Source organism: Haemaphysalis longicornis, unplaced genomic scaffold, assembly GCF_048455015.1.
Source record: "Haemaphysalis longicornis isolate Haplotype H1 unplaced genomic scaffold, Haemaphysalis longicornis Haplotype H1 scaffold_4, whole genome shotgun sequence".
Lineage (NCBI taxonomy): Eukaryota > Metazoa > Arthropoda > Arachnida > Ixodida > Ixodidae > Haemaphysalis > Haemaphysalis longicornis.
The window spans coordinates 126,120,803-126,134,366 of NW_027526361.1; the positions used below are offsets into that span (position 1 = coordinate 126,120,803).

Here is a 13,564-nt window from a genome sequence, read left to right on the forward strand (position 1 = left end):
TCTCGACCGACGCTCACGTTCGGGGGTGGGGGTCGGGCGGCACGGGCGGCCGAAAGGGAATCTGTTTCGACCGCCGCCACGGATGAGGTGGCGCGGCACTGAGCCAGGGGCCAGCTCACGTGCGCCCGGCGGCGCCGCTGTTGTCGGAACGGCTGTAATATGAGGACTCGACTCCAGATGCTTTCCTGGCGCCAAAGAGCTTTCCCTCCCATCGCGGTAGAAGTGTGTCTGTGTTTTTTTTTTTTTTTTTTTCACTAAGTGTTACAAGGGGGTGATGAAAAAAGGTGAAGTTTGGCAGTAACAGGACTATGCCATTGGGCCAGCGTACATGTTTGTAAGTTTTAAATCTCAGCGAACATAAAATTATTTATTACCGGAACACTTCATCCCCAAGCACCTTGTATTCGTACTGCAATGGGGAACTTGGGCTACTTAGATAGCAATCTTTGAATAAGCGGCAAACAGACGAGACAGCAGAATAAGAAGACTAGAATGCCCGAAGAATACGAAGACTAGAATAATAACAAAAATATTAACTAGAAGAATAAGATTAGAGTACCAAGACGCTGTACGAAGGTAGCTTCTCTTGCCTAACGTGATAGCTTCCTTTCATATAAAGTTCTCTCTCTCTCTTTCCCTCTCTCTTTCTCTCTCTCTCTCTCTCTCTCTATCTCTATCTCTCTTTCTCTCTCTCTCTCTCCCTCCCTCCCTCTCCCTCTCTCTCTCTCTCTCTCTCTCTCTCTCTCTCTCTCGCTCTCTATCTATCTATCTATCTATCCATCTATCTATCTATCTATCTATCTATCTATCTATCTATCTATATATATATCTATCTATCTATCTCTCTCTGCCTATCGCTTTCTCTCATTCTCTCTCTCATTCTCTCTCTCTCTTTCTCTCTCTCTCTCTCTCTCTCTCTCTCTCTAGAATACACGTTTCTCACTCGTTGCTCTGTGCGCCAGCAAAATTGCTGTACGTTGTCGCTTCTTGCAGCGTGATACAAAATTTTGAAGTGAAAAGAAAATGCAGTGTTTAGGTGCATCGAACGCTTGAAAGAAGGATCAAAGGAAATAAACCAACCAAGTACAGGAAACGAAACACGAAAGTGGGGCCAGTGCACGCTGGTTTTGCATCTAGCGTAACTTGCACCAATTTACAAGAACGCTGCATAACACACCGGGGTCAAATGTAATAATTTATAGGAAAAACACAATTCTGGTACTGCGCCGCAAATATGGGAAGTTGGAGTTCCGGCTTGCAATACTTGGTGCATGGCCGCCTAACTCTCCATTAGGCGGCTCCGGCAACTTATGGAAAAGTCGGGGTGACCTACCTAATAAGGAATCGAAGAAATTGAACCCTAGGCTAATGAGGCAGAACATCCATTACAGAAGTATGTTGCCGTAGCGATTCGTCCCCTATTTGGGCAGCCTATTAGTTCATCGCTGCATAATTTTTACCAGGCCTTTGTAGCGCAGTAGGAATTTCTTGCTGAGCCCATTGTTGTTCGTGAAAGTGGTGAGAACTCCATCTTAAACACACAAAAGCAAGCAACGCTTTGACCCCTTTAAAAGCGTTTGTAGACGTGAGATGTTTTTTTGCGAGAAACAATGTTTATGCGCTGAACGAAATTTACGGCTGTTTAGGTGTTTGTTCATTTACACCGCAACACCGTAGGGAACAATTAATTTTTTTGAGTCATAAGTGAGTCATATCTAAACTTGGATTCAAAGTGCATGGATTTCTGGTGATAGCAAAAAAATTAGCAGTGGCTTAGCTCGGCTATTCCAGGGTATACGCAGCGTGAGCTAAGGTTCAGCTGGGGATTATTAGGTTTCCTGGTTATCTAGCATTTGGTGATTACGCTTACTGCGCTAAAACGATTTCCAATCCAATCCAATCCAATTCCATCCAGTCCAGTCCAATCCAATCCACTCCAATGCAATCCAATCCAATGCAATCCAATCCAATCCAATCCAATCCAGTCCAGTCCAGTCCAGTCCATTCCAGTTCAGTACATTCACTGATTCTCGCGCATGCGCAGCACGGCTCTTTAGGAGCCACGCGAAACGGCTATCAAGCGGCTCCTGCGCAGCGTCAGACTTTGCTACTGCGCAACGCAGGCGCACAGCTAGGCACGCGCCGGCGCCAGTGAGTCTGCCGCGGCTATGACGTCACTCTTCTGGAATGCGCAGACCGGCGAATGTGCAGACCCAATTCTCTACACACCCCTACTCCAATGGGATTGGATTTCAATCCAACACAATCCAATTTAATCCAATCCAATCTAATCCAAGCCAAGCTAATCCAATCCAATCCCGATCCAAACCAATCCAATGCTCCTTGCGCTTGCGCAGAACGGCCCTTTCACGGCCCACGCGAAACTGCTCAAAATCGGCCAGTGTAACTTACGCTACAAAAATGCATTTCACTGACGGGGTGTTTCGAAATTACGGAAAACTTTTAAGACGAGTGAGTACTTACTGTGCCGAAGAATTTGGGGATCACTTGGAGATTTTCGGCTGGTAATATCGTTCCTAGCTTGCAGCCATAAAGTTTCCTGTTTGCAATGTTCAAATTTTGGGAAGCTAGGAGAAATAGCTCCTAAATTGGCGCAGTATTTCTCCATCCGCAACGCTTGGCTTGAGTCTTAATTCTGCGAGATTGCCAAGCGCTCAAACTTACTTACAGTCTTGGTATTAGGAGACGCCATAACAAACCATATCGCTGCGGGTCTTTGATTCCAGTGATATGGTACCTCATACTGTCGGGAGAAACTCCAGGAATTGTTCTCTATAAAGTGTTAGGGATATTCTTCAGTGAAGATAAAGTTGTTAGAAACAAAAGCTGAGCAAGAGGGGTGTTTGGCAGGGGCTTAAAGCGTGTTTTCAGGCTCTAACGTCATTATGCAGTTTGCACTCAAAATCCAACTCCACCAAGCAGTAAGTATGCGAAGATGTGATCCTTATCTAAAGACAAGCGTTGTAGATGCCACCCATTTCTTGAAAGGCGTTCAATCAGAGCCCCAAAAATTAAAGCAGCCCCTTTGAAAAAAGTTGCATCTTTTCTTCTTTTACGTAAACATAAAAATCCATCAACACGGAATGTTATGCACTTTACATCAGCAAGAAGTTACTACGAGGGCCGGGAAGCTGCCTAAACGTATCTGACAGCGTGCAAGTAGTTAAGTAATCCTGGTAGCCCGATCCATGACGACCGGCAGAACGTGGTAGTTAAAATCATGCATCCCTCCGTCCAACGACGACGATGGTTGAACGTAAAACTTTCTCTTGATGGATACTTTGGTTGGCTAATCCCACACGGCGAGTATGTGCTGCTCTGGAGGTGCGCACCACTTTTCTATAATACCTACGGCATACTTTCGGTTGGGCACGCCGCAGGCCAAACGGTTGGGTTTGGGGTGTACGATGCAGATCGGTGCCTGCTGCTTGGCGTTCGCTTCGACCATGTCCTAATAGAGCTATCGGATAGACGTCGGCTTCATTGCGCGATGGACCCACGCTCCATTCCGGTCACGGCCAGCATTTTTTCCTTTCGCTTCACCCACGATCATTCATCATCATCGTCCGAAAATTTTGCTTTCCTTTAGGGTGTATTGGCGTAGAACTGCATTAGTGAGGACACTAAAGTTTCGCTTTAAAAACATCAATATTTTCACTTCGGGCCTGAGCCCATAAATAATGGCGGCCTCTGCAAATGTAGACAGACGGCGCATAAAATATTTTATTTCGGCTGTTGGTGAGTTCGACGGTAAAACACTGCATAATTTGTTGAGTGGACCATTGGAGACCGCGAGGTCTGTGCCATGCCTGCGTCGTGTTTCTCCGAGCACTTTGTGCCATGTCGAACGCGCGGTCTGTGCTATGCCTGAGCCCTTGGTGCCATGTCGAATTGTCATCCGGTCGTCGGAGATCAGGCCGCAATTTTCTTGTCGTCTTGTGCTTTAGCCTCCTCTTCCAGCCTGCCGTCGAACGGCGAACGCTAATTGGATGCCTGATGCTCTAATTGCTTAAGTGGGGTTCTGCGCGGTGGAGTCGTTGGCCCAGAAGCCAGCTCTCGTCTCCCGGAACTGCCAGCTTACGTCACTCTCATCCGGCTGGGATAATTTATAATAACGAAACGACGCGATAGCGGCTCTCTCTCTGCGATTTGTTTTTCTGTGTTCGTGTTGAACGCGGAACGATGAAATTTTATTGCTAGAAATGGCGCGGGAGTCAATAAACTTGATAGGCTTTGCTGGCGGACGCCAAAAGCTTCGCAACAAAACTTGTTCATTACTACCGCAGGTATACGTCGTGAAAGAGACCACACGAGGAAAGTTTTTTTTTGCTTTTTCAATAAAAAGTTGTTAGATATATCACTGCGAAGTCTACGGAATGAAATCGTGCTACTGACCCCTATAGTACTTCAAGTGGAGACGTTTCGTTTTCTCATGCTGAATTATATTTCTTACATCGTTCTCCGCCATTATTTAGCAAAAAATAACAGCGCATCGTTGCAGCACTAACAGAACGCGAGCGGCTCGACACCGCCCTGCAGCTTCACTGCATGCCTCATAGTATGCCGTCATGCCGACAGTCACCGATACCTAATCAAGATACTGCGTTTCCGAAATGACACTGCCGTACATTGTGTAAAAGGCTTTAAACCTTTACCAGCTTCCAAAAGTGAGCCTACGGCAGCGTGACCAGACTAAGGTGTTCTATTGGAAGATATCGGAATTGAACGCGAGTGATAAAGCGGATTACCGATATTGAAAAGAATGAGGACCACATTTGCGTTCGATGCTGTCCCTATTGTAATCGGATACTTACCATAGAGGCCTTTTCAAGTGAATCATTACTTATCAGACCATAATACTGCTACACTACTTGTGCAACCGATGATTCGTTGATCGTGGCAAGCTCCGTCGCGCTTGCTTTCTGTTGATATCCGGCTGAAAAAGAAATCTCGTGTGTTACTAGAAATGTTTTGTTTATACTCGATTACACAGAATTTAAGGCCTTAATCAAGATATAAGAATGATGCAAGATGTAAGTTTTAACGCTGGTGAAGACATAAAGAGATAACCGGGAATTATATATGTTCAGCATCACAAAATGCGGCTAGAAAAAGTTGTCAAAAAAAAAAACGAATTCCTGCGCATAATTTTATGCTGCGGTCACAGAAACCATGGACCCATACCAGTTTTGTAAAGTGGGGCATAACAAGAAAACCCGAAACGCAAGGACTTAGTAATCTGCGACGCCATTGTCGATACTCTGAATATTCACATCGTCAGTGCGAGCTCACATTCTCACAGGCGCACGAGATGTGCGCTGTCGTAGCGTTGTTATTCCGAATAAAAGGTATACCGGCAGATAGTCCTTTCAGACAATACACCAATTATGCCAACGGCGGTTCCGCGCTGCGGTTTTAATCAGTGTTGCTTCCACATCATTACCCTATTTTTCATTAGTTCTAAAATCTCAGCTGTTTACTGTTTCGCCTTGGAGAGCTGGTGTCGTTACGGCTGCTGGCACGCGTTTTTATTGGCATAGCTGAGACTACACTCAGTCTAGAGCAGATCGGTTGATATCTATTTTCAAGACATCACAACAGTTTTTTGACTAGTTTTTAGACTATCGCTTTTGGCTACTTTAAGTTGTCAAAACTATAGCGAAAAGATTCTTTGAACCAGTTGAATCCGCTGGAAGAATACTTGCAATGCTGTTTTCTGTTGCAGAAACCGTTGCAGCTCAAATTCAGCGTTCGGGTAATAAAAAGGAGTCATAGGCGCTTAATAAGAAAGGTGTTTTTTTTTTCTTTTGGTGGCGGCGACAATACCCTTAACTAGAAACTTGCGTTTTTTTCAACACAAACGGCAGCCGAGGGTTATTAGAATTACTGTTACTGATTTCTGGCGCAGGACGTCTTTTTAAAATTACGTTTTAATTTTGTATTCCTATTTTCTGTCCTTTGGTTGCTGCAGCGGTTAAGTTTTTTCACGCTAGGACCAAACTATGGTCACCGCGACTGCTTCGCCGGCATGATGTTCCGGCTCGATGTGGAACCGAAACTCACGGCGCATGCAGTCACATGGGCATTGCTAGCATCACCGTCTGTACAGTACTTTGCAGTGAAAATGAGCCAACCTCTTAGTAGAAGTTTGTGCAGCCACTTTGTTTTTCGGTAATGAAAGGAAATACACGCACTTCAGAAATAAGTTTCAGTTAATGCAGTTTTTTGAGCTTTGCACGAAGCTACTCCCTTCAATTTTGCCCCTTTTTTAAAGAAGTTCTGCCAACTTTTTCGTTCTATCATAAACATTGGCAGCTTTCTTGTTCCATCACATGTACTAAAGACAATATGCATTTGACGAACGAATGTGCTTGTCAAGCTTAGCCGCCACCTGGGCATTTATAAAAGAATATATAAGGGAAGTCTCCCAGTTCGGTTGTCACTACTGCCGCCAATCATGTCGGGCCCCGCGACCGCTTACCTTGGGCGACCAGGGAGAGCGTCACGAGGGCCAGTAGCATCCCGAAATCCATCCACGCCGGTGTAACACAACATGCACGTCCAGGCACGCGACCAGCCAACCATTCACTCCTCGCGTGGCTTCAACCGCGGTCGGTACGAGGGAGAGGAGGACGCGCCCGAGAAGGGAGAGAGGGTGAAACGAAAGGGCGACCAAAGAAGTGTCTACATAAAAAACGCGGAGAGTCCGATAGCGGCGCCGCCTGTGGGCCGCGCAATGAACCGAGACCGAGCCTCCTCCTCAACCACTCTGGCAGTGCTTGTTATGCCGCGGGTGGCCTCCCGAGGGGAGTGAGGGCGTCGAACGCTCGCGGGCAGCGTGCAGGCACGCGAAATATACGCGGAAACGGAGCGGATGTTTCGAGGAAAGGAGCGCTGTTTTACGTGGCGCGAAAAGATTCTAATTACCCGACGAAAGATAACGTTGGCGCCCTTTGACATCGTGGTATAAAGACAGCGGAAAGAAGAATTTAGTAGCGCAATATTTGGCGAAAAGAACTAGAAAACTTGAGGTACGTTTTATGGCAGCTGCTATGTAGACTACCATTCATAGTTGAAGAAACTAGTGATTGGCAGTGAACAAGGCTTCCGTATAGAAGCTTAAACGTCTCCTTTAGATTTTAACTAAACCTTTGGTCGGCGATCACCCGTTTCTTCAACTATGACTCTTTTACCCAACCAGACGAGATTTCGTCAAACCCTACATTTAATTTCTGTAGACTCCCATCGTTAGTATCGCGGTTGTGTGAACAAGAATGGTAAAAAGTCTTCAAATCATGTATCGAATGTACCCAAAGTATTCATCACTAACATTACTGCATGTTTGGGGGACTGTAAATTTTTCATTATATTCAAGTACTCTTGTCACTCAGTCTAAGTTAATTTTATTTTTCACTTAGTGAAGGCATGTATTGATCTTGGTCCTCAACTTCAAAGACTTGAAACAATATACTATCCGTTCACATGCTTGTCAGTTATCTACACGAAAACAATGAAGGTGAAATTACGTTGGCTTCTAATAGTTACTTATGATGTTCATCTAGGATCAAGGTTGCGGACATTAAATTTCCCCGGATTCTCTAGCGGCATGAGCTCCAAGCACAGCACATATGGCATATAGAAAACTTGCAGCAGAAGCTGCGATATTGCCCGTCCGATTGGCAGCGAGGGATACAACGGAAACGGTCAGTCATAAAAGTTATGATATCATTTCCAAAACCCTTTACCACCAAGAGGCTGTTTTTCACGAAGTAATCAGTGAATTGGTGTCGTTATGAGTATTTCTAAAAACCTCTTTCACAACCTGTAAATTTTTGCTTCATCCACTTATTGCAGCAAGTTGATTTTGGCTTCGCTACGTACTCCTGCAAACTCTTATTGCCCTCAGGAGCCTTCCTGAATTCATTGCAATGCTCCAAACACAACTTCTTCTGTCAAGCCCGTTTTTCATGTGGGCAAGCAAGGCTATTAGTTTGCAAGCAGGTAGATAGTTTGCAAACTACAACGAATAATAATGCAAAAAAACTAAACCTTTACAAAATTGCCCAGAAGCGCAATTCGGTGGAATAGTTTTCGTTATCTAGTGTGGCAGGTTCTCCGAAGGAAGCATTGCTGCTTGCGTTTTCCGTACAGCCTTATTACGTACGGAATAGGGGAAAACGAGAATTCGATGTCAAGATGAACTATGAAAATTCGGGAGCGCAAAGGCGGGGGGAGGAGGGGGGCAGAGAGGGGGGTAAGGGAATGACTAGTCAAACTCACAATCGAAGCGGCTGAAAATCTTGGGACAGGTGTTCGGCGGCGGACACTAGCAAGCCAATGATGAAGATGGTGAACGTAAAGAAGGGTGTCTTGACGTGCCACGCATTTGAATTCAGAGTGTGCATTACGGTAACCATTCATGCAATCCATGTACACCCATCTAAGCACTTTCAGTCCCAAACCTGGCTTGCGTGTAATAAACGAGTCTCTGTGTCGAGCTGAGTCGAGTAGGAATAACAGAAAACGACAAGCTATTTAAAGAGTTTATGCTTAACACAGAAGCATGTCTGTGAATTGTGCAATCCTAACGTCCGTTTACACCACAAAAATGCTTTGTACGAGGTGTTTATTATTCTATCCATATTTTCTGAACTTAAATGTTCGAACATTTCGAATGTATTTTTGGTGTTTGCTGCGAAATTTCTATTTTTTCAAAATTAGTTTTAGAGTATTTGGCTTCTATCCACAAACTCACTGGAATGGGCGTTTCCTTCTCAAGTACTGAACCTGTACCGCAGTCTGAATGTGCAATTATTTTATTTGAGCAGAATTGTAACTGTGACATCATTTTGCGTCACAGGCGGATCGACATTTTCACAGTCATATTTTGTCTGCTTAGACAGGGAGCTATTCGAAAAGTCCGAATTACAATTCGTAAATACATACACCTGCCGTATCTAACCAAACAAGAATTTCACCGCTGTTCTAGCACGCAATATTTCTGCGGCGCTGTGCACTCGTATGTAGCAATGAAAATATACTCGAGGATGCTCTTCGTTTTTACAACTTCGACAACTTTAACCAGAAAAGTCAGAACTACAAGAACATGCCGCCATGATTGGGCTTGCTTGACTTGCACAACACCCAAATCTATTTAAAGAGGTTGCCAGAGAAATAGATAAGCGAGCTTACGTTAATATAATCTAAACCTTCCACACGAGTTCTGAGAGTAGATAAACTTACTCTTTCTTCATTTTTTAAAGTCAATTGGACAATGAGCGTGATGGGTGTTTTGACAGTTGATAGATGCCTTGTAGATCAGTAATTCTCAAGCGGTTGTCTGCGGATCCCGTGGGGTATGAGAGAGCGTTTCAGGGGCCCGCAAAGCCTCCCCCAGAACTCTCTTTCTCCCCCCGTTTATTTTTCCATTTTGTCAAACATCGCTGAATGACATCATGTCCGTCTTATTTTTCTCCACTGAACACATCTTTTCAACGTTGGCTTTTTGCACAACACACCACCTATGCAAGAAAGCCACCCTCACAAGAGGGAGCGTACGCTGCCGGGGAAACTTTTAGCAGCAAGAGAAAATCGTTTCACAATATGTCGTAATCAGCGTAAAAGACAGCCTTAAAAAGACGGCATTCCATGTGCGCGAGACTTCAGCTGGAAGTACGAATTTTCTGACATTATGACATGGTTCAAGATAGTTCATCGTAGGTCCGCTGAGGTGGCTCAGTGGCTATCGGTCGTGTTGCTGAGCCATAGGACGGGGGCTTGATTCCCAGACGCGGAGGCCGCTATTGAGGTGGCGGTACAAAGCGAAAACGCCCGTGCGTTCCAGATCGCGCGCACGTTAAATATCCCCAGGTGGTAAAAATTAATTCGGAGCCTTCCACTGCTGCGAGCCTCATCCCCTGTGTAGTGCCCGTGCGTTAAACCTCATAATCAATCACATCAGTCGTATATTTCATCGTTGCGTCACTTTTGGAAGCCCAGAAGGGGTCACTGGCACACTAATGGCGAAGAACCACTGTTATAGATTTAAAAGATCCGCCAAAATAAATCCGATACAACTTCATGGGATAAATAAGATACAAATACATGGGATACAAGTGCCGCACAGCCTGTATGCACGGACAAATAAAATTTTACGGCATGAGATTGAATTTGGGACAAATTTTCCATCAACCGGGACAAAATAGCAAACCTTTGAACATACCTCACGTCCTTCTACCAAGCAACTTCATTGCTGTAGTAGCAACCTGTCACCCTTGCAGGAACTACGGGAGGTGATTTGCGCTTCATTTGTTTTGTTTTCCGTGTTCCGTACGAGGTAATCAAGAGTTTAAGGAAGAAATTAACTGAATCAGTTTGTAGCAATCTACAGAGTCAATCAACGCAGTCCATCGATAAGTTAAGGGCACTGAAAACCCCACGTGCAAACTAAAACCATGTATTTATCTTCAAATTTCGACTCACTGTTTCAGAGTTACGGACATGGGTACAAGCGAGGTTCGCACTTGTATGTGGACTCAACGCAGCTCCCTCCGCTTATTGTGGCAGAGATTGCAATTCAATTATCACTTTCCTTGTGTGATTGAGGTTACTTGAACTATATAAGGATTGAACGCAATAATGTGAAACGGGTGTTTAAGGAACTCGTAAAGAATATGTGAGCGGTAGAAGCGCAAAGGCTCACGGGTACGTCATCTCTACCCGCCACTTCCGATTCGACAGCTCTCCTGGCCTCCCGTCCACCGACGGCTTTCACAAGTGTGTGTACGTGTTGTTCATTGGTACGTGTTGTTCATTGGACAGAGCGATCATGAATTGCGCCTCCAACGAACAACAATGATAGATGCTACCCGGGTCACTTTTGGAAGGTAACCACTTCGTGACAGATGAACAGCACGCACACACGCATATAAAAGCCATCAGCCTACAGGAGGCCAGGAGAGCCTTCGAACCGCAAGTGGCGGACGCAGACTACGTACCTGTGAGCCTTTGCGCCTATACCGTTTACCTATACACTGCACCACAACAAGAAGCTTTTTATCATATTACCATGTCTTACATAAAAAAATAATGATATTTTGCGGGTTACAGCCGACTTTTCTATCGACATAACCCCTCACACTGCTAAATCAACGGCCCATCTTGTTATAAAATACAACAGATGCCCTTATAAAAGTACTCAGGATCCCAACATTACTTTTTTTCATTTCTAACCTGTAATAAGAAAAGCGGACATCCGGTGTCCATGTTTTTCTCGGCAATATGCAAAATGTTTTACTCCCCCGTGAGGTATAGCGAATAGTGCTTAGAAGAACGACAAACTCGGCGAGCTGCTACTGGTTCATTGCAAAAAAACTGCGCAGAAGCACACACACACAGCAGAAGAGGAAATGTACACATTACATGAACATAACGTCCACATAACGGACACAAAACAAAAGAAGAAACGTAAACGTTGAAACAATACATGTCTGTGATAAGGAATGGACGGTATTCAAACCTTGGCGAGCATTGTCGCATGTGTAAAGACAGCTATCCGAAGCTGAGAGACACAACATGCCTGTACCGTAACAGAGATGGCGTGGGATTGTGGAAGCTTTCCGTACGTATGTTCGGGGCGATGACTCTTGCGTGAGCCAGCCGTCGGTGGCACTCACTGGCAGCGAAAGAAAATATCCAGTCGCGTCGCTGGCGGGCACGCTGTGATGATCAGTGGAGAGTGTTTAATCTTCATGTAAGCGGTTTTTTCACGTGTTGCTTACTGGTCAGTCTGTTTTTGCGGTATTCCACGCTCCGTATAGAAATTAAAACGCAATAATAAAACGCAGTTGATAGTCTGCGCCTGCGCCGCACGTTTCTTCTTCTGTTGTGTGTGCGTTTCTGCAGTTTCTTTTACAATAAATAGCGAATAGTACTCCAAAATAGTTAAGGATTATTGATGCTTAGCATCTCTTCACCTAGCATAAACCACACTGCAAGATTACAACGGAGATTGAGGCGAAACAAATGAACGGCTTACACACTACATGCACCACGAAAGACAAACAGCCCCTCCGCGAAGGCGAGCACGCGGAACATGGCGTGCTCGCGCGGCTTTCGGGTACGCCGAAGCCGCCTACTTCTACGAAAGGGTCGGAAAGGGACGAGCGGGGAGCGCGAACAGGGCGGGCGGAGAGGGCAAGAGGGCGAGTCACCCGCCACCGTGCGCAGGGCAGCTGTTTCTGACCCCGCCGGCCGGCTATGTTGTGCTTCTAATCTGATGACATGTCGTCGACGCTCTGTCCGTGCCTTCCTCGTCAGACTGCCGACCTTCTGTTGCTTTGGCTCGTAACCGGCACGTGATCGGATCGGTCGACGTGTTTCCGATCCCCTTGTTCTGGAACGGCCGCAGACGATGGAGTAGCTCCGAGCCCCCTTTTAATGCCAATGGCACGCCGTCTCGGAAGTTCGCCGGGAGAGAAATCGTGCAAGTTTCGCTCATACAGAGTGTCTCATCGGAGAATACATAGGGTGAGAGCTGGCGTAGTACGAAGTGCGTTCACAGTTGTGTGCAGTGCGTAAGAAGCTATGTTGGTGCATCCAATTCCTTGAAATATTCTACAATATTTTCTTGGCATGGTTGCGTCGTTTACGAATTCCCTACGATAACTACACATAACTAAGGAGGTAAATGCATATTGTTTGATTATTAGAGTAAAAGGCGGTGAGGTAAAACACGTGAACTCCCAGAAAGGGCTCCACGTGTGAAGGAATAGCATTGACGGATGTGCACAGGTACGCCACACGAAAGAAAAACCGCCTAAAGAGCCGCGAGATGGTCAGCGCCTCCGCCACTTCAATTGTTGGCGTCATTAAACGGTAACAAAGCCACGTGTTTTGGTTTCCCCAGGCGCAAGCTTGCAATACGGAGTTTACGGAAGTTTACCATACGTCTATTTTACAATCACTCCGCCCCTGGTAAAAGCTTAACTCGTCAGAAATGAAGTATCTGTTTGCGTCATTATGTGGGAGATTGTGCAGAATTCTTCACGCTGGTTAATAGTGCACAAATATCAATCGAGCACGTTACATTAATAAAAAATATGGCCGCGTATCTGCTCCTTTCATTGCAAATGTCGACGAAAGACGACAGTCTACTGCCGCCCGTGCCAAGTAAATGCCTACCTTCTGTTTGTGCTTACGACTCATGCTGTTCCTCCCAAGATAACACGCTAGAGCTTTGCTCAAGTCAATTTAAATTTACCGCGTTCCACTGCTCCAAGTCGGGTGCCTCGATGGCAGCTGTACCGTACGGCGGAGACGAGCGTGAATCAAAGCACCCTACTACAACGTTCATAGAACCACGTTGCCCTACTCCACGAGCGCTCCGAGCGGAACGAGGAACCAATCTAATGGGATCTTTCGTTACTTTTGGCGTTTGATTTCGCAAATTCCGCCATGAGCTATTGTAGCGGGGGCAACAGCGGCGACGGCGTTCTGCAGTTGATGTAGTATTCCATTTGCTGCCGCAAAAGCCAAGAATCCA

At 45.6% G+C, this 13,564-nt stretch overlaps 1 protein-coding gene across 1 annotated transcript in view; it reads right to left on the reverse strand.

Moving 5' to 3' along the window:
- The window catches only part of LOC144180558 (uncharacterized), a 97,695-nt gene extending 90,920 nt beyond the window's left edge, over nt 1-6,775 (reverse strand). Inside the window, exon 1 of the mRNA XM_077708887.1 lies at nt 6,503-6,775. Within this exon, the coding sequence (XP_077565013.1) occupies nt 6,503-6,554 (52 nt within the window). The 5' untranslated portion in view covers nt 6,555-6,775. The remainder of the gene's footprint in view (nt 1-6,502) is intronic.
- Between the last annotated feature and the right edge of the window lie 6,789 nt (nt 6,776-13,564).